We start from the raw sequence: 21018 nt of genomic DNA, 5'->3' as shown, positions 1-21018 counted from the left end.
GGGGTGTAGGCGGAGCCTGCAGGACTGACAGCCTCTCTGGGGGAACCAGGCAGGCTGTCTGCACCACGGATCTGAAATTCCTGCCACACTTTCACAACAGGCAATGCCCAACTCATGCCACTACAGACCCCCTACAAAATTAAGCAAATGTGCTGTGCTTATCGATATATATAAAAGACTAATATGCAAAGCACCCCCTCAGGAGATCGACCCGGCACCAGGAGTTCCATCGCTCGCTATGATGTGTTCTGACCACCAAGGGGCAATGCAGCCGGTAGGCCCCGATCGGCCTTGATCACCAGCCAGGCCTGGGGACCCTACCCATACATGAATTTGTGTACCAGACCCCTAGTTCCTGAATAAAACCTGAACTCCTGCCTGGCAGGCATGGGTCAGTGGTCAACCATCGACCCATGGACCAGGAGGTCATGTTTCGATTCCCCGTCAGGGCACATGCCTGGGTCGCATACTCGATCCTCAGTAGGGAGCCTGCAGGAAGCAGCCAATCAATGATTCTTATCACTGATGTTTCTATCTCCCTTTCTCTCCCTCTATCTTCCTCTCTGAAAGCTATACACACACACACACACACACACACGTACATACATACTAGGGGCCCAGTGCACGAATTCGTGCACATTGAAAGGAACTGTGGGCCACGAGGCTGTGGTGGGCACAGGGGCAGGTCTCGGCCTATCCTCCATAGCCCCACCCGGCCCCTTCTGCTACCGCCCCCAGTCCCCTCTCTGCTGGCAACCCGCTCCTGCTGCTGCTGCTCCCACGCACTGACGGTGACAGCCCCGCTCATACCTGCTGATGGTGCGAGCAGGGGGAGGTGGAGAAGCCCTCAGGGGCGATTGGGGCTGCAGCCACCGCTCGCACCCACTGACGGCGGTGAGCGATCAGGACCGGCACTGGGCATGAGCGGCGGCTCCAGAGACAGCTGTGGGTACGAGCGGCATCTCTGGTGCCGGCAGTGGGTGCGAGAGGCGACTCCAGTGCTGGCAGTGGGTGTGAGAGGCGGCTGCCTGCCCCAATCACCCCTCAGGAGCAGAGGCTAGTGGAGAAGCCCGAGGGGCGATTGGGGCCGGCAGCCACTGCTGGCACCTGCTGATGGCGCAAGCGATTGGGGCCAGTGCTGGGCGCTGATAGTGGGTGCGAGTGGCGGTTCTGGTAGTGGGTGCTTGCAGGGCTGGTGCCAGCAGCAGGTGCAAGCACCAGGCAGGACCATGGCACGTGGGAGCAAAGAATTTTCAGTAACCACCAGAGGCTCGCCCCGATGACAGCAACCAGTGCCCTGCCTTGGTCTGGCGCCCCCGCTCACCTGCTCTACCATCTCGCCGTGGTCTATGCCCGCCATGTTCCCCGCTCCTCCCTCTGCTGCCAACACCTGCCATGTTCTGCACGCGCCCCCTGGTGGTCAGTGTATGTCTTAGCAAACAGTTGTTCTGTCGTTTGGTCTATTTGCATATTAGGGTTTTATATATATAGATATAAAAAGAGAAAGGACTGCTAGAGCAACCACCAGGAGGGGCCATGGGTGCCACACCAGAGCCACAGGGGGACCAGACAATGCTGACCATCTCCACACCCAAGACACTCAAAGTTTAAAAGCAAGAAGAGCTGTGTGGCTCAGTTAGTTGAGCCTCGTCCCATGCACCAAAAGGTTGCCAGTTCGATTCCCAGTCAGGGTGCATGCCCAGGTTGCAGGTTCCACCCCCAGTCGGGCGAGTGTAGGAGGCAGCCAATTGGCGTTTTTCTCTTTCTTTCTCTCCCTTCCTCTCTCTCTCAAATTAATAAAAACATATTTTTTTAAATGCAAGAAGAAACAGCACAAACATTAAGAGCTGCTCTCCTGAACATTCAAAGCTCCCTTCATGCCCAAGAAAGCAAAAGGAACAAGAAAACCGGGAGGGAAATCCTAACAGGTGAGCAAGGACCGTAATAGAGAGAGTTCACACCATAGCAGTTATGAAAGAAAGTGCGTAAGACTCCGATAGATAAATGTGTAAAATACCCAAACAGTTAACAGACCAAAAGGGAAATATAAGTGCTTAGCCAAAATGTGGGAAAATATTGATCTCGCAAGTCGTCAAAATTTCATATTAAAAGAACAAGTTGTCATTTTAAGAGGGCATATTTGGTAGTATGTATTTATTTTTAATTTTTTAAAAGACACTCTATCCTCTGAGCCAAACCAGCCAGGGCTATAAATTTTTAAAAATATATATATTTTTATTGATTTCAAAGAAGATAGAGGGAGAGACAGAAACATCAATGATGAGAGAATCATGATCAGCTGCCTCCTGCATGCCCCACACTGGAGATTGAGCCCACAACCTGGGCATGTGCCCTGACCAGGAATTGAATCGTGACCTCCTGGTTCACAGGTGATGCGCAACCATTGAACCATGCCGGCCGAGCCAAATTTGGTGGTATTAAAAAAATACCACTTAGGAAAATGGGCAGATTCTTACAAGCTAACCATATTTACCAACTATTTGCCCCCTGCTAGGTACTTACCCCAAAGAAATGAAGCCTGTGCCTTCCACACACGGGTACCCACATGTCCCTGAAAGCTTTATTCATAACAGCCCCAAACTGGGAACCAGGAGGGAGGGACACATGAAACATGACACAGCCACTAGAGGGACGATCACGGGCAATAAAAGCAAACCACTGACCAACCACACAACAGATAAGTCTCGCACTCGTCCTGCTGCGCGAGGGGAGTCACACCAAAGGCTGCACCCTGTAAGGTCACAGTCACGTGATGGTTCAGCAAAGACAAAACTATAGTGACAAAAGCAATGGCAGTTTCTGGTTGTGGTGGTGGCTTCACAGGTTCACGCAGCCATCAAACTAGATTCTAATATAAAGTGGGTAAAACACTGTAATTATGGAAGCTGGCAAGGGTGCACTGAGCTGGGGACTCTCATATGTACGAGAGAACAAAAATCATTATATTCTTTGTGAAAATCAAATGAGCACTCTCCTATTTCTAGGACTCTGCCTTATAGAACAGAAATAAAACAGACAAAAATAAAGCCTCATGCACGACATTCCTGTGCTGTAATGACAGCACCGCAAGGTGGGTTCCACTGCGGGTTCTGGGGACCTTCTGCCTGGTCCTTCCCAGGTCTCTGTCGGGGGAGGGGGGGGGGCTTGCTCAGACGAGGTCACTGGGTCCCAAACTTCCCAATGTCTCGGGTGCAGGAACTGTTGTGAATAAACACACGAGGGGGGACTGGACCCTGGGGAGCCTGTGAAATCAGTGCCGTCTCTCTCCCACAGGTAAACCCTGGACCCCGAATCCTTCTCCAAGGCCTGACCAGCAAGAAGTCCCCTGGGTGTCAGCCCTGGGAGCTGCCATGCCAGCAGAGAGCTCCCTAATCTCCAGATGCTCCCTGCCCCTGTCTCCCTGACATCTGGCCTCGGGACAGTGGCTTTTCCTGGCCCCCGAGTCCAGTGGATGCACTTAGAGGAGATGCGGTCAGTCCGGACGCCGAGACAGTCGCTTGGGCAGCACCACGGACAGCTCCACGCCGCAGGCCTGCCTTCCCTGCTGGCCTGGGTCCCAGAGAAGCAGCCTTGATTACAGTCCCTTCTCATTCCTGGTGGTCCTGTTCTATAAAGTAGCCACAAAGGCTGCACTAGCAAACACCAAACAAACCACAGCTCGAGGAGAAATGCAGGGCTGGGTCCTTCAAGCCTCCGGTCACATAACCTTGGTTTATGTGTGTCTCTGATTACAGATGCCCTTCTGTAATACATGGCTGGCTCACTCACAATGAACTCCAGGCCAATAGCGCCATAACTCGGGCCTGGACGCAGCTCACCTGACGTGCGTTTTCTCCATAAGCCCCTGCAGCCTCCGCCTGCCGGGCCGGCCAGCACGTCAGCACTACGCGTGGGGCCGGTTCAAACAGCAATCACCGACACGAAGCACACAGATGCACTAAGGGACGGCAAAGGACCCCTTTTACGGCGGGAGCTGAAGCAAGAGGCAGAGTCCCCCCTGTTCCCCCTCAGCCGGGGACACGCCTCTCAGGTGACTCAAGTGTTCACCGTTCTGCTCGTCTCCAGTTAACCTCGAAAGCTCCCTAAGTATAAATGAGGGTTAGAAGTAAATGTTGGCAAGTAGCCGAGTTTGCAAACACAGAATCCAGGAGTGATGAGGATGGGTGCATCAGGAAACCCGGCACCTGCCAGCTCCGAGGGGCTGCCGCCACTGGGGGACCTGCTTTTGTAACCACTGTCCTCGAACTTCAGGCCTGGGCGAGCCCTTTCTGGATGAGCGGCTTCAGGGATGGAGAGAGGGCAGAGGGCCCTCTGACACCTCTCCTGCCCGCTCAGTGCTCTGGGACTAGGTTGCCACAGAGTCTGCCTCCTGGACGACACTGAACGGGTGACGAGTGTCAACAGCTCAGCAGGACTCCTCAGAGATAACGGTTCGGTTGCAGACCAGCGCAGGAAAGCAGGTTCTGAGTAAAGCGAGGCATCATCTTTTTTTATTTTTCTCACAAGTCATTATCTTTTGCTGGTGGAGGGTCTTGCCTTCAATTTGTAAAAAATGTGAGACCCGTGAAGCTCAGTGAGCGAGGCGCAGTAAAATATGGTCTGCCGCAGTGGCTAAGGAACGGGGCATGAGGACAGCTCAGTCTGCCCTGCTCGCTACAGAACTCGGGGAGCTGGGGACGGCTCAGCTAGCTGCGGCCTGCAGGGTCACGACAAGGCGAGTGACACCGTGGAATCCTGGGACTCGCTGGCACCTGGGGCTCAAACGCGGCCCCTCTTCTTTCCAAGGCCCCGCGCACAGACACAGGCAGGGCGCGGATCCTGGCCCTTTCTACCTGAGGAGACGGGACCTTCAGGTCACCTGCTGGGAAGCCAGGAAATCAACTCAGACTTCTCCCAAACCTTCCCGACATGTCTGAGTCCCAGGAACAGTCCTGCACCAGCGGGTAGGGGGTGACAGTGGCCTCCTGAGCTCTGTTGTGCTATGGTATCCAGGAAGGACGTCTGGATGAGCGTGTAGTATGGGCTCCACTTCCCAGCAGAGGGGCAATTTAACAGAAATAAACTACTTTCCACAGAGGTGAGTCTTTAAATGTACACTGGGAAGGAGGGGAACTTTTATATCTTATAAGGCTTTCCACATTAATGCAAACACAACATGGGGTTAGGAGAAGCCTTTGTCAGCAGAGTGTTTAAGGGTAGACTTGGTTCATGTTTTTGGTTTTTTTTAAATATATAGCTCTGACTGGTTTGGCTCAGTGGATAGAGCATTGGCTTGTGGACTGAAGGGTCACAGGTTTGATTCCAGTCAAGGGCACATGCCTGGGTTACAGGCTTGATCCCCAGTAGGGGTCCTGCAGCAAGCCGCCGATAAATGAGGCTCTCTCATCATTGATGTTTCTGTCTGTCTCTCCTTCTCTTTTCCTCTCTGAAATCAATAAAAATGTATTTAAAAAATAAAGATATATTCTTTTTATTGATTTCAGAGAAGAAGGGAGAGGAAGAGAGATAGAGAGAAACATCAGTGAGAGAGAATCATTGATCAGCTGCCTCCTGCACGCCCCCTACTGGGGAAGGAGCCACAACCAGGGCATGTGCCCTGACCGGGAATCAACCCCTGACCTCCTAGTTCCTAGGTCGCTGCTCAACCACTGAGCCACACTAGCCAGGCTGGTTCACACTCTTGACCATTGTCTACTTGGGTAAATTAACCTCTCAGGTTTTGTTTCCTTATCAATAAAATTGGGAAAAGAGCAGCTCCCTCCTGCAGTTATTATGGAGACCAAAGGAGATTCTACAAGGTGCAGGTACAGCACCTGGCACTTTGTAAAACTCACTGAATGAAGACTGCTACTGTTATTATAAATAACTTGAAACCACTTTCCATTAATTAACCAGACGTCTGGAGTAATCCTGAATTGGATTTCAGAAGGCATGCCTCGAAACGCACCCCTATTCTTTTCTAGACCACTAAACCACGTAACACTAATTTTCAAAGTGTACAGCCATTAAACATGATGGTCATGTGTAACAGCAGCGAACACTGACCAAGAGCTACTCCCAAGAAAGGACACCCAAGTAGAAGCTGAGATGTTTGAGAGGGCAGTTCTACCAGATCTTGAAGAGAGAGTTACTCACACGTCTCTAGAGCCTAAGAAACTTGCAAATTCTTTTCAACCGGAGGCATAACACACATTCCAAAAACAGTGTGCACGTGCCCTTCCTCCCCCCACCCCCCACACAATTACAGGCTACTCTCACTCCTGGATATGAACATAAAAACCTTAAATACAACATTAAAGGGAACCCATCAGTCCACTGGAAGGACATGCCATGAATAAGCAGGATTTAATTCAGGAATACCAGAAAGGTCCAATGTGAGGAAATCTATTCATAATTCACTACATGTAGGTAGTTCAAGCGAGAAATAACAAGAAATAACACACAATCATCTCCACTGATGTAGGAGAACAATAAAATTCAACTCCCATTCTTGATCTAAAAAATAATCCTCCATAAAATACAAATCTAAACATTGTTGTAAAGACACTAGACATTTAATTAATACTGAATGTGCACTATAATTGAAAAATAAAAAGTAAACAAATAAAATAAAGGAACTAAGACACTGCAATTATACAGGGAAGATACTGAGAATAGACACTGAATATAAGGTAAAATTAACATTAGTTATAGATGATGTTATACCTGACCTGAAAATGCAAAAAAAAAAGAAAAAAGAAAAACATATTAAAAAATTATTCAAACTTCAAAATAGAAATCATAAGGTATTTGGGGACAAAATCACTACATCCAGAAACCAACACCTTTGATAAAAACCAACACTCCTAGCCCTGGCCGGGTAGCTCAGCTGGGTAGAGCATCATCCTGATACACCAAGTGGCAGGTTTGAGCCCAGGGGTCAGGGCACATACAAGAATCAACCAACTGTCTACCGGCGTGGCTCAGTGGTTGAATGTTGACCCATGAACCAGGAGGTCATAGTTCAATTCCTGGTCAAGGCACATGCCAGGATTGCAGACTTGATATCCAGTAGAGGGCGTGCAGGAAGCAGCCAATCAATGTTCTCTCTCATCACTGATGTTTCTAGAGTTCTCTCCCTCTCCCTTTCCCCTCTCTGAAATAAATAAAAACTTATTTTTTTAAAAAAAAGAATCAACTAATGGATGCATGAATAAATTGAACAACAAGTCTCTCTCTCTCAAATCAATAAATAAAAAAACTAAAAAACAACAACACACAAACCAACACTCCTAGTTAGAAGCTATATTGAGAGGAGTGGTTATATTGTGTGTGTTTGTTTTTTAAAAAAAGATTGGAACAAATGAAAAGGTTTACCAAGTTCTTAGCCAAGAACATTCAAATCATAGAGCAATTCTGATTTGATCTATCAATTTAACATGACCCAAAAGAAAATGCAAGAGAATGTCAAACAGCCAGGAAAAAGTAGGAAGAGTGACGTAGGGACATGACCCCTATCACGTATTAAAATGCACTGGAAAGCTAAATCCCATGTCACCGCCCACCCAAACCACACTTTCCCCGTCAGTGGCGCAACCATGAAGCTAGGGCGGCCCGAAGCCTCTGTCATGCGGGGGGGGGGGCGTCCACCTGCAGCAAGAAAGGGCCGGAGGCGTCCAGAACGAGCTGGAGAGCGAGGACGCCGGCTCCTCAGTATCGGGCACTGCTTTTCTTCTGGACGTTTCAACCGCCCGTTAGCCAGTAACTTTCTCTTTTTGGTTTCTTCACTCGTCACCAAAGGAATCCTAACAAATGCAATACCCAAGACTCACCACTTAAACCAAAAACCAAAACCTAAAAGCCTCCCTTGGCCCCACATCACCCTCCAGCTACGGCCTCGTCAGAAGCTGATTCCAGCCTGGTTTTCTCGGACCTCTGTTAATTTAGGGATGTGTCCGTTTCTGCCACCACTCCCTCCCCGCCACCCCCCAGAACTCTCTGATTCATCTCTGTACCGTTTCATCAGTTCCATCTCCAAACAAGCCTGGGAGCCAACCACCTTTCGTGAATGACTCTCGCGCCCGGCCAGCTGCTGCCAGGGCCTGCCTGCACTGCCCAGCTTCCTTCTGGACCCCATGCTCACCAGTAGGTCAGTCCTCGTCACTTCCCTGCTCACACTCCTGCGGGAGGCTTACGTCCTTACCTCCCTCCGCTCTTCACTCAAGCATCCACTTCTCCACCACCCACTAAAAATGGCAAAGCCCACCCCACCCCCTCCCACCTCCGGCTTTCCTTTCCTCCGCAGCACTAGTCACTACAGGCCACAGTAGAAATTGACTACTTATTGTTGGCTTCCCATCCTTCCCTGGCACAGGAGCCAGCAAACTTCTTCTGTTAAAGTTCCAAACAGAAACTACTTGAGGCTCTGCAGACCATCTGGTCCTGTCTCTGCTACAGAACCAGCCATAGTATCACACGGAGAACGGGGCATGGCTGGGCTCCAAGGAAGGTTTATTTACAAACACAGGCGGCAGGTGGGAGTCGGCCTGGGCCACAGTCTGCCAACACCTGCCCTTCCAGAACTGAGCTATTTTTTTAAAATATATTTTTATTGATTTTTTACAGAGGAAGAGAGAGGGATAGAGAGTTAGAAACATCGATCAGCTGCCTCCTGCACACCTCCTACTGAGGATGTGCCCACAACCAAGGTACATGCCCTTGACCGGAATCGAACCTGGGACCCCTCAGTCCACAGGCCAACGCTCTATCCACTGAGCCAAACCAGTTAGGGCTGAGCTATTTTAACAGAGAGAACGTGAGCTCCACGAAGGTCTGAATACCTTTCCTCTCTGATTTTGTTCACTGATGGTTTCTTAGTCCCTAGACTACTGTTTGACCTACAGGAAACAGTAAGTATTGGCTAATTGCATGAATAAATGAAATGAGCTAGGTGATTAATGACAGCGAGGTGGTACTGGCACATCATTAGACAGATCAATGGAACCGAAAAGAAAGGACAGAAATAGAACTAAAACACATGGTAATTTAATTGATATAAAGCGCCACTTCAACTCACTAAGATGAAGATAACTGTGTGTTATTTCTCACTCCACAACTGGTCCTGGTACAACGGCTAACTGAGGAAAAAGAAAAGGTTGAGTCCCTGCTCAGGCCTAAACAAACCCCAAGAAGATCACAAGTTTTAAATGTTATAACTAAAATCATTTAAAAATACCAAATAAACCATGAATTAATTTTTCTATTTTCTCAGAGAGAAAAGCCTTTCTAAGTAAAGCACAAAAGCTATTAAAGAAAAAAATGACAAACCACATAAGAAATTTCTACAGAGATAAAAACCCACACACCATAAACAGGAAAGTAATGAACCCTTCGTGAGGGCTGCCTGCCGTAACAAGTAATACGTTTCATTCGATGCCTAAGAACATGGAACAGAGTGAAAGCCAAGAGGGATACAAATGGCTTTTAGAACAGGAAACACACTCAGCTCCCTGTCATTAGAGAAATGTAAGCGACATTTCACCTCCCCAAACACCTGATGACACTCCAGGTTCAAGAGGGTGTGATGGACATGATTTCACACCTGACAGTGGAAGGTGGGCTGATAAAAATCCCTATGGAGCGCTAGCCTGTGTTGTTCAGTGGTTAGAGCGCCGAAGAGTCATGGGTTTGATTCCTGGTGAAGGGCATGTACCTGATTTTGGGGGGAAGGAGGAGAAAATGGTGGCCAAATAGGCAGATCTTTCTTGCACCTTACCCCCAGGGCCAGATTGGAAATAAAACTAAAGTGGGGAACACATACCCAGAATTACCAACTGAGGTCCAGTCTCTTCAATAAATGGTGTCGGGAAAATTGGACAGGTGCATGCAAAAAAAATGAAACTAGACCACCAACTTATACCATACACAAGAATAAACTAAAAATGGATAAAAGACTTAAATGTAAGTCATGAAACCATAAAAATTTTAGAAGATACCGTAGTCAGCAAAATCTCAAACATCTCTCATGGCAATATACTCGCTAATACATCTCCTAGGGCAAAGGAAACTAAGGAGAAAATAAGCAAATGGGACTACAACAAAATAAAAGGCTTCTGCCAGCAAAAGAAACCAACAAAATGGCCCACTGTCTGGGAGAACATATGTGGCAACGATACATCTGATAAGAGGTTAATTTCCAAAATATATAAGGAACTCATACAACTTAACAAAAGGAAGACAAACAACCCAAATAAAAAAATGGGCAAAGGACCTAAGTAGACATTTCTCCAAAGTGGACATACAGATGGCCAAGAGACATATGAAAAAATGCTCAAAGTCACGAATCATCTGAGAGATGCAAATTAAAACAACAAGGAGGTATCTATCACCTCACACCTGTCAGAATGGCTACCAGCAACAAATGAAAAGTGTTGGAAAAGATGTGGAGAAAAGGGAACCCTAGTGCACTGCTGGTGGGAATGCAGACTGGTGCAGCCACTGTGGAAAACAGTATGGAGTTCCTTAAAAAAACTAACAGTGGAACTCCCATTTGACCCAGTGATCCCACTTCTAGGAATATATCCTTAGAAACCCGAAACACTATCAGAAAAAATGTATGCACCCCTATGTTCATAGCAGCACAATTAACAATAGCTAAGATTTGGAAACAGTCCAAGTGCCCATCAGCAGATGAGTGAATAAAGCAGCTGTGGCCCATTTATACCATGGAATACTACAAAGCAGTAAAAAAGAAGGAACTCTTACCATTTGCAACAGCATTAAGGGAATTGGAGAGTATTACACTCAGCGAAATAAGCCAGTCAGAGACAGATAAATATCACATATTCTCACTCATATGTGGACTCTAATGAACAAAACTGATCCAGAGACATAGAAGCATGGAACAGACTGACGAGTGTCAGAGGGAAAACAGGGTGGGGGTGAGTGGGAAGAAATTAACAGGGGAACTTACATGTGTACTAGAGGCCGGGTGCACAAATTCATGCACCAGTGGGGTCCCTCAATCTGGCCTGCAGGATGAGGGCAAAACCGGCTCTCCGACATCCCCCGAGGGGTCCTGGATTGCGAGAGGGTGCAGGCCAGGCTGAGGGACCCCACCAGTGCACCACTGGGGCCGGGGAGGGACTCGGGAGGTTGGCCAGCCAGGGAGGAACCGTGGGAGGGCTAGAGGGCGTGTCCGGCCTATCTTGCTCAGTCCCAATGGGCCGGACCCCAGAAGCAAGCTACCGGTCGACTGTCTGCCCCCTGGTGGTCAGTGCATGTCATAGCGAGTGGTTGAGTGGCCTTAGCATATCATTAGCATATTACGCTTTGATTGATTGAAAGGATGAACAGACACTTAGCATATTAGGCTTTTATTATATAGGATATGTACAGCCCATGGACACAGACAATAATGTGGTGAAGGCCTGGGAAGGATGGATGTGGGGTGGAGGGGAGTCAATGGGGAAAAAAACAAAGGAGACATCTGTAATACTTTCAACAATAAAGATAAATGGGGAAAAAAAGAGCATGTACCTGAGTTGCAGGTTCAATACTTGGCCCCGGGTCGTGGCCCATATGGCTCCCCCTCCCCCTCAATCTCTAAAAAAATTAATGGAAAAAAATAAACTCAGGTGAGAATTAACAACAACAAAATCCCCACAGAGGGACTTTGTGTGACACCCACAAATGCTTACACCTTTGACCCAGCTGTTCCACTTGGAGGCCTTCCCACAGTCTCACTCCCACATGTGAAGTTATGTAATTACCATGGCACGTCTGCAGCCACGTGACCATGGCCGTGCAGACCCTACACGCCATGGACTGCAACTGGGAAGGCAAGCCAAGCAGCCAGAGGCTGGCTGGCCTGGGCTAACATGGAGCAGATCCTCTGGGCAGCACCTGTCCTCTTGCCCTGCTGGAGATGAGATGGGGATGGAGGGAAATGTGACACTGGAAACCCAGGGGTTCAAGTCCATGAAAATAAAAATTCCTCCTCCTCCATGTGAGTCTCAGCAAATTCCTCTCCTTGCGACATCTCAAGAACTCCACTTCCTCCAACAACACACAGGGACACAGAGGGCACCCCACCGATAACATCACCATTCCGAGAAACAGAAGCCGGCTTGTTTACAGCCGCCCCGGGCACACAGCTGGCTGGAGCTGGAACCGGGAGCCACTGGCCCACACCTCATTCCATCCGGGCCCACATCTAGCTCCGACTGCCACTGTAGAGGCAGTGCCCGGGGCTGGGGCGGGCCGGTGAGGGTGAATGGCATCAAGCACGTCCCTGACCCCTGGAGCACATCAGCACGTAGCAGACGTACAGGGCGGCCGCCTGGGCAATGGCAGGAGCACAGGTGTGTGCCCTGAGCCCATGACAAATGTCGGGTGTCAGGGAGGCGCCTGAGGAGGGGGTGTCAGCTGAAGGCTCATAACTATGGGTTCAGTGGGCAAAGCCGGGCACAGCACTGCAGGCCCCGCGGCGGTGGGGGACCGCCCGGTGAGGTGAGGCAGGAAAAGGGCCCAGAATGCTGAGCGAGAGCCAGGGCTGGAGCCCCCCCAACCTCAGACCTTCTCCCTGGCTTGGGGCTGTGTGGGCATCTCAGAGGACCCGGGACCCCTCACGGGTGTGGTGGGGAGGGGTTGAGGGAAGTCTCTCTGGAGTGTGGAGAATGGATGGAGGACCCCTGACCCACCAAAAGCGGATGCCCGGTGCTGTCGGAACAAGGGCCTGGCCAGGTGCCTCTGCCCAAAATGGGGGTCAAGTGTCCTCTTTGGGGAGCGTCCAAGGCAGCGCTTGGCCGCTTCCCCTCCGGGCAGCCAGGGCCCAGTGAATAGGCCTCTGTGTCCCTCAATAGCTCTTTCAGACCCCGTGCCTCTCAGTGCCCTTTGCTGCTGAAGCCCCTCCCTCGGGCACAAAGACCAAGGAGCTGCCCGGGGCCAGGACTGTCCTGACGCAGCCTGGGCTGGGAAGCTGGGCCGATGGGCCCCACAGCAGCCGCACGGGCTGGCTGGGCCTCTGCGCCAGCCTAAGGGAGGCGAGGGGTTTCAATGATGCCAAGTGGCAGAACCAGGACCGGCTCACACCCCTGCCCGCGCCCTGCCTTCTTCAGTTCAAAGCCTGGCTCCTCTGCCAGGCACAGCACCCCAGGCCCTGCGGAGGGGGACCCCCGGGGAGGGGAGGACAGGAAAGGACCTCTCCAGACAGCCCCCTGAACTGAGGTGTGGCCCCCTGCTCCAGCCCCCCGCCTTCTTCCCTGACGGAGGCCCAGGCAACCTGCCTGTGAGAGTAGCTCAGCTGTCACCTCCCAGGACGAGAAGGGGAGGGTCCTTTCCCCACCGGCCGCCCCTTCCCCGAGCCCTGTGCCTCCTGTGCCCACGCACCTGACCCTCCCATTGCTGGGCGCCCACCTGCGCTGCTTTACCTGCTTTGATCTTCACCAAATCCCACGGGATAAAATTACTACCTCCGTTTAACTGAGGAAACTGAGCTCCAGGCTTGAGTCACTGTCTGATGTCACCCTGCTAGTAATGGCAGAGCCAGACAGCCCACACCTCAACCAAACCCTGCTCCACACCTGCGCTGCACAGGGCCTCGTCACTGGCTCCTAACCCCCGCTCAGCGCCTGGCCATGCAGGGTGACCTCAGGCCCCGCACAGAGCAAACATGTGACTGACGAAACTCGTTTCCAGCTCGCTCAGAGAATGATGGGGCAGCTTCGAATCTCACCCTAGAGCCCTCACCAGCAGTAACCTCATTCACGCTCCTTTCTTACCTGTGCACACTGTTGCAAAATTCTCAACGTGCTCTTTCAATCCTCATATCACGTCTGGGATCTCCCTAATGAGCCAGGTGACTCAGCAAGATGAGAATGGGAGCTGGGCCTGGAATCCAGGTCGGGTTCAACCGGCACCCGCTGTGTGTCAGGCCCTGTGTGAGGCCCTGGCGCCCAGTGAGGAAGAAGCCGGACCCTGACCTCAAGATGGCTTTCATGGGGTGGGGCTTCGGCCACAGCAGCCCTCGGCCTGCAGTTCCGACAGCAATCCTGCAGACTCTGCAAACAGCAATGCCTGCACCCTGCAGCCCGGCGGCATGTGACACCTGGCTCCCTGCCAGCCTCCGTCCTGCCTGAGCAGTCAGCAGCCAGTGTTCCCCGCTCCAGTCCCTCTCCTGGGAGCCCCTCATCGCCGTGGGCCTATTCAAACTCCTGACGCACTGCTTTGCTGACACGTACAAGGGCCTCCAAACTGCTATCCTGAGCTATCTCTCAGGCTTCCTTGGCCACCCACACAGGCGCCCCATCCCCGACAGGAGCTGTGACCCCCTCCCCTCCGCTCCCCAACTGCCTGGGGTCACCACCCAGTCCACATCCCACCTCCTCCCGCCTTCACCGCAATGGCGACGTGGCATGAGGCAGGTTGCAGAAGCCTGGAAGCCTCGGCCAGCGCTGCCAGACATGCTGCAACCAGCTCACTGTATGGGAGACACTAAACCCCGTCAGAGGGACTCGGGTGTGTGCGTTCTGCACGCCTCCTCACTGAGCCAGGCTTGGGCCCAGCCGGACCCACCCGCCCAGCTCGGAGGCCGCAGCAGGGCCTGTCTTGCTCACGGCTGTGCCTGGCACCCAGCTCCCGCAGGCTCTCCGGGCTCAGGCAGTTTACTAAGCACTCGATGTGCCAAGAGGCAAAGCTGACAACACGCTGCAGGGAACGAGGACTGCAGCGCAGCTGGTCAGACACCGAGGGACAACGGGCCCCTCAGTGGCCCTATCTCCGAAGTCACCTAGCATCCTCTCTGTGGAAACCAGACAACCTCCCCTTCTACACACACACCCACCCCCCCGACACACCCCCAAAGGCCGTCCTCTCATTTCCCCCAGATGAGGAACTGGGACCTCGGTTCCCTTGCTCAGTTCCTGCCCTCAGCTGTGCGGTGGCCTCAGAAACGCCCAGCCCTGCGCAGCCGGTTCTGACAAGTCCCCTCTTCTCTCACTTCTACAACCTCCTTCCCTGTGAACAGCCACACAGACAGAGGGCCCTCCTGGGAGAGATGGACAGGTGAGTGAGAACGGACAGGCAGCAGCCATGTGCGGGACACCTGGGTCCCAGACCTGCTCTGGGCCCTGAACTAAAGCCTCAATCTCTCATGAGTCTCATCGTCTTCCTCGGCCAGCAGGGATGTACCCTTGTCACAGGGTGGCCATGGGAAGGACACAATGCCAGGCGCACAATAACAGGAGGAGGTGGCACTCCGGCTCCAGCCTGCCCGGGAGAGAAGCGGCCTAGCTGGGCTCAGGGGTGGCGCCTGGTGCAGAGCCCCTGGCTGCAGATGGCTTCACTCTGCCCCTGGGGCAGCACGCAGCTCGCATGGTCTGGCTCTTCAGGTTTTGCTACAGGAGCAAGGATCCCAGGGGCTGAGCAACAGCTAATGAGCTGCTGGGGGTGGGGGACAGGAGGAATCTGGAATCCCTGGCCCCACCTTCCTGACAGGTGGCACAGTCTCCAGACCACCTGGGGTGGCACCAGGCACCACAGATAAACTGGGCATCGGGAGGACGGACCAGGGGACAGAGCTGGGGGGCTCGGCAGGTGTGAAACCTACAGCCCAGGCTGCTAAAGAAATCTTCCCAATGCACAAACCTTTGTACAAATAAAGAGGTTTGTTGCAAACCATTTATTACAGTGAAAAACTAAGCTAAGTTTCCCACAGAGCAGACCAATTCCGGAAATTATGGCACATCCACTCAACTATCTTGAAGTCATTTAACTAATGTGGAGAGTTAGAACAACATGAAAAATGTTTTAGGAATTCTAAGTAAGAAAGCATGGTTAAGGAACTCTATGTATAGAATATCAAGTATTCTTTAAAAAGCTTTATAAAAACTGGAAAGCAAGACTTTGCAAAGTTCATAACTAGTGTGCCTCTGGGTGATTGGAACTATGAGTAATTTTTTTCCATTTCTTATATTTTCCAATTTCTATTATGTGCATGTGACATTTTTTTTAATTGGAAAAAATTGAGGGGTTTTTCTTTTTCTGAAATATATTTTTATTGATTTTAGAGAGGGAGAGAGAGAGAGAGGGATAGAAACATCAATGATGAGAGAGAACCATTAACCGGCTGCCTCTTGCACATCCCCCACTGGGGACCAAACCCTCAACCCGGAATCGAACCCGGGACCCCTCAGTCCGCAGGCCAACCCCTCTATCTGCTGAGCCAAACTAGCGAGGGCGAAACTGGGAGGGGTTGAGGCTGTTTTTAACAAGTGGCTCACAGCTTGTCTGGTACTCACGAGCCCGTCCAGCGCAAGAAGCGAGTTTACGTGAGGACAGCAAAGGCTGCAAGCCAGGGGGACGTAACTTGTCCCAGGCCACAGAGCAAGCCTGGAGGCCAGCCTGGGGGAGGGGGATGCAGGGCGGTGCCAACACAGCTGATCACCCTCTCACCTTGCAGGGTGTCCCTGCAGCTGTGACCCTCGGTTTCTTTAAGGTGTGAGGTCCAACGTCCTCACGTTTCCCAGAGAGACCGCAGAGCTCCTGCTCCGGGAGAGACCACACTGGCAGAGGAGGCCGGAACCCACAGGCCTTAAAAATAGGCCCAGGAACCGAAAGAGGCACAGCTACGCATCCAAACGGTCCCACTTCCTCTCCGCCACTGGCCCAGAACCAGCTCTGCCTCCTCAGGGTCGGAGGGCCTGGGGCCCGAACTGTCCCCAGTGACTGCAGAGCAGCTGAGCAGTTCCAGGCGCGCGCACGTGTCTTGTAGCCTTTATGACCACAGCAGCGTTAGGGGCGACCTGTACCTGCCGGGTCTCATTTACTCCTCGCGCTGCCACGAGGCTGTGCCTGTCACTTCTACAACCCCATGACCCTCTAGGCTTCGCTGTGTCCACTTTACAGATGAGGACACAGAGGCCTTGACGGGTGACATGTTTGGGCCCCACAGACTTCCCTTCCAGCCACAGGTCCCATTCAAGTCCCCCACCCCGTCTCTTACACCCAGCGCCGCTGCCCCTGCAAAACAAGGGCCAGGCCGTCCCCATTCACAGGGTGGTGGCAGGTGCTCAGCACCCAGGAGAGGCTCATGGGGAGGCAGTTCCCCCTTCATTCCTTCTGGCTCATTCCATGAACTCTCTGAAAAATGGCTATTTGCATCTGACCAGCCTCAGTGGGAGCCTCATGGCCCCCAGCTCTGCCACCTCCCGGCTCCCTGGCCTTGGGTGTCACTTTCCTCCTGAAGCTTGGGTTCCTCATCCGCAAAATGGGTAAGAAGAGCAGCTGGGCACAGGGGGGCTGCCGCACGCAGAGCGGCGGGCACACGCAGGCGGGCAGCATCCTCTGTGCTCACCGCCCCTCTGGTACCGGCCACCCCACAAATCAAACACCCGACAAGCTCCTGAAGGTCCGACCAAGAAAATTCGAATTCTCAGTCGGGCATTCGGGGCCCCAAACCACGCTGCAAGCCGCATCAGCCTGTTCTCCTCCGTCCAGCCCGTCTGTCCTGCCTGGGTCCCTCTCAAAGGCCACACACTGCACATCCCCCTCCCCCAGCCTCCCTTCTCTGGGCCCCCAATAGGCACACCTGTGGGAAACCGCCTATTGTCTTCACTGGCAGAGAAGTGTAGACAGAGAACTGGGAAGGCTGGTGACCTTTGAAGCCCTCGCAAAGGTCAGAGCTGTGCACCACCTCTGTCAATCCAGACAATGGTAGCTGAAGCAACTTCCCCACCTTTACTCATGTAAATCCTTATTGATAAGATAGTCTGTGTGTTACCGGAACTTGTGTGCCTAAGGGCTATACTATGGGTGGATCCCAAACCAATAAAAGGTTGGTACGGCCTGAGCACCAGTGGAAGTCCTTCCCCTTGAGTTGGACTTACCCGCCTGGCCCCCCAATATTTCCAAATTATCTCGTCTCTTCTCTTTCATTTGCGTGCGGCTCCTTTTCCAGATCCTGAACCCTGAACCACGCGGGACGTGGAGGGAAACATTTACAACACACACCCTCATACCTCATCCTGGGCCCTTCCCCAATCCAGCCTATGCCAAGCAGCTGTGCACACCTGTATGGCCGGGCTGCCAGCGCCAGAGGACAGGTGTGGGGGGCCTCACCTCTGCTAAGAGCCTGGGCTCGGACAGATTCTGGCGTTACCAGCCATGGACCCAGGGACGCGTTACTTCACCTGTAACTGTTTCCTTATCAGCAAAAGGAGAAGAGTGCCCTATACGACCGGATAGGATTATCTTGAGGACAAAAGGAAATAGTGGACATATAACACGCCTTTCGCCCCACAGCCTTACAAACATAGATGCCCCAGGCTACCTAACAGCAGGTGACAGCCCAGAAATGCCCACCCCACGCAGGACCCAAAGACAACCAGTGTGATGGAGGCCCCACCCTCACACGCTCCGGTGGCCAGGCCATGGCCACATCATGACTGAGCATCAGTGTCCTGCTGCCCCTGTTGGAAGGGAGCCACTGCACAGCACGCCTGGACTGATGTCCAGGGCCCATGAGAAGGCCCAGGCCCCCAGGAGGGTCAGGTGACAGCCTCCTCTGGTCCAAATGTCTGCATCGCACATCTGGGCACTGGCCCCCTCATCTTCCCAGCTGAGATCCTGAAGGCCCACAGACGCGACCGCAGCCCGCCGGCGTGGCTCATCCGCTACCTGGAATGACAAGCAGCTTCCTGTGGACAAACACCGATCCTGCCAGGAGGACCACAGCTCTGGCTGCTTCCCGCAGGGCCTTGACTCCAGCACCGTCACCTGCGCGCCTGGCTTCTCCCCGCTCACTGTGCCTCCCGCCAGGCAGGGATCAGGGCCGTTCCGCTCCCACCCGGAGCAAGTACTCCAAACTGCGGTGCTGTTCGAGTCAGGTTTGGCTCTACAAGGTGCCTTTCATCATGACAGCCAGCTGCAGGGGGCGGTCCCTCCTCCGGCTCAGACACACACTGTGACTCAGAAATACAACAGCTTGTCCAGCGTCAGGTGTCTCCACCACAGCCTCCCGGACACTTTCAAAACAACCGCAGAGAACACAGCACAGTTCGGAATAACCTGCGCTTGAGTTCGACAACAGAAATCCGTGAGGTTTCCATTCATTCCTAAACGTAACAGGTTGCCACAGTTGTAGAGTGGAGACGAGAGGGTTTCCTGAGCCAATGGATGTACACGTGGCTCGGGGCCAGCGTTCCGGGGTCAGGCTAGGTGCTCGGGACAACCCCCGGTCCTCTCTCGACACTGGGCATGAGGTCATGACTAAGCTTGCCCCTTTCTGAACATCCCATTTCTCATCTGAAGAATGAGAGACGAGGAACACGAACCCTTCTACGAGGTTAGGGTTCCGTTCTCCTTGGCCATCCATACCCTTCGCTTCCCAGCCCAGAAATCAGTTCTCGCGTTCATTGGCTAAATATTTACTGGGTCCCTGCTCGGCACGGGCCTGTGCGGGACACAGAGACTCAGACTGGGCAGTGCCCGGCAGGGGTCCCTTGGTAACCAGGGAAAAGCCACAGAGCATTACGGCGCCACAATCATCCTGAGCGAACAGCGGACACATACCCAGTCTACGGGCACAGGCAGTGGCAGAAGGGCTCCCGGGGCATCGCTGGAGCTGAGGCTCGAGGGGAGACCTGTAGGTGTTTGCAGGGCAGGTGAGTAGGGGTGGCCTTGCGGGTGGAGAAAACGGCAGGCCTAAGGGTGCAGCGCATCAGAGCAGGGCTGAGTTCAGGCGAGCATGGGGCAGGGTGAGGGGTAAGACAGGGGTTCCTGTGAGGAGGGAGGACTGGAGGCCGGGGGAGGACAGAGTAATCGCATGACCAGCAGGCTCTGCCCTTGGCCTACGACCAGGGGACAGTTCTCACCAGGTGCAGCACAGTTGGTGCAGCAAGGCCTGGCTGGGGCATCGGGGGAGGGGGGTCAGGATCTGGGGTCAGACTGACTGAGGGTCAATCCCAGCTATGCCATAGCCTCACTGGTTGTCCCCAGGCAAGTCTCTTGCCTCTCTGAACCTCAGGTACCTCTTGGGTGTCCTGGAAAGAAGATTCCAGTAGCAAATTGACAGCACACAGGAGGCACCTGGCTCATGGTAAGGACTCCGCGAATGCCAGCTCCTGGAGCAAATTGTCACTGTTCTTAGGGGATGGCCCCCGGGCTCCTGGGGTGGGGACTAACAGCGGGAGGTGCTCAGGGGGTCAGAGGGCAGTGGGAGCATGTGGAGGGGGAGTGGGGAGGGGCTGCCCGGAGCTGCTGAGTGAAGGGCTGAAGGGCTAGAGCAGATGGTCCCTCAGACCCCTCCCATTTCAGACATTCTGTGCCAGATGACAGGTGGGCCTTCAGCCTAGCACACAGTAGGTGCTCAGTGAATGTCTGCTGAATGAATTAACGCGGATCCTTCCATTTCTGCTCAAAACTAAGTTGCGACACTTTTCAGAAAAGAAACCTATGTCCCCGTCGACCCCAGGGCGCCGGCGGGGACCTGCTCCCAGAGCAGTGTCTTAGGCTCAGCCTGCCTCCGACACAAAGGAGGACTGGCATTCATTTCCTCTCCTCACCCACCCTCCAGGGTGTGGCCTGCGGAGGGGCCTGGGCCCCCGGGGCTGCCATGTCCCTGCTGCCTGTGACTGTAAGGGGGCTGCGTGGGCTCCGTGGGACTCAGTTTCCCCAGGGGTGAATGAAGGGCATGCTGGCGAAAGCTCCCGGGCTGGCATGCCTTCTCCACGCTGCTGTCGCCTCCTCAGAAATCCCCAGCCCAGACGCCGGACGAGGGTGGGGTGGGGGCGGCAGACAACGTGCTATGAAGTCATTCCCGCATGGAGAAGGGAGGGGTCTTTCCGCAGAAAATGGCAAACCCCACACCACGGGGGGTGCTCCTCCGGGTCCATCGGCACCGATGACCTCACACCCGCCAAGCCCAAGACCCCACACCTGCAGTCAGTCCCAGGCTCTTTCCAACAACACGGGGCACCCCCCACCGCCCCCTCCCGGCACGTCCGTGACCTGGGCCCTCCT

At 53.1% G+C, this 21018-nt stretch overlaps 2 protein-coding genes across 2 annotated transcripts in view; one reads left to right on the top strand and one right to left on the bottom strand.

Annotated features, from left to right (window-relative positions):
- KIAA0930 (KIAA0930 ortholog) overlaps window positions 1-13798 on the bottom strand; it is a 26951-nt gene extending 13153 nt beyond the window's left edge. The window contains exon 1 of the mRNA XM_006774163.2: window positions 13782-13798. The gene's annotated coding sequence lies outside the window, so the exon portion shown is untranslated. The remainder of the gene's footprint in view (window positions 1-13781) is intronic.
- A 3468-nt stretch (window positions 13799-17266) lies between these two features.
- The window catches only part of UPK3A (uroplakin 3A), a 23498-nt gene continuing 19746 nt past the window's right edge, over window positions 17267-21018 (top strand). The window contains exons 1-2 of the mRNA XM_015570739.1: window positions 17267-17407; window positions 19012-19075. Of these exons, the coding sequence (XP_015426225.1) occupies window positions 17267-17407; window positions 19012-19075 (205 nt within the window). The remainder of the gene's footprint in view (window positions 17408-19011; window positions 19076-21018) is intronic.

This window comes from Myotis davidii, unplaced genomic scaffold, assembly GCF_000327345.1.
Source record: "Myotis davidii unplaced genomic scaffold, ASM32734v1 scaffold67, whole genome shotgun sequence".
Lineage (NCBI taxonomy): Eukaryota > Metazoa > Chordata > Mammalia > Chiroptera > Vespertilionidae > Myotis > Myotis davidii.
The sequence above is the reverse complement of the archived record's forward strand: the minus strand, read 5'-3'. Positions and strand labels throughout refer to the sequence as shown.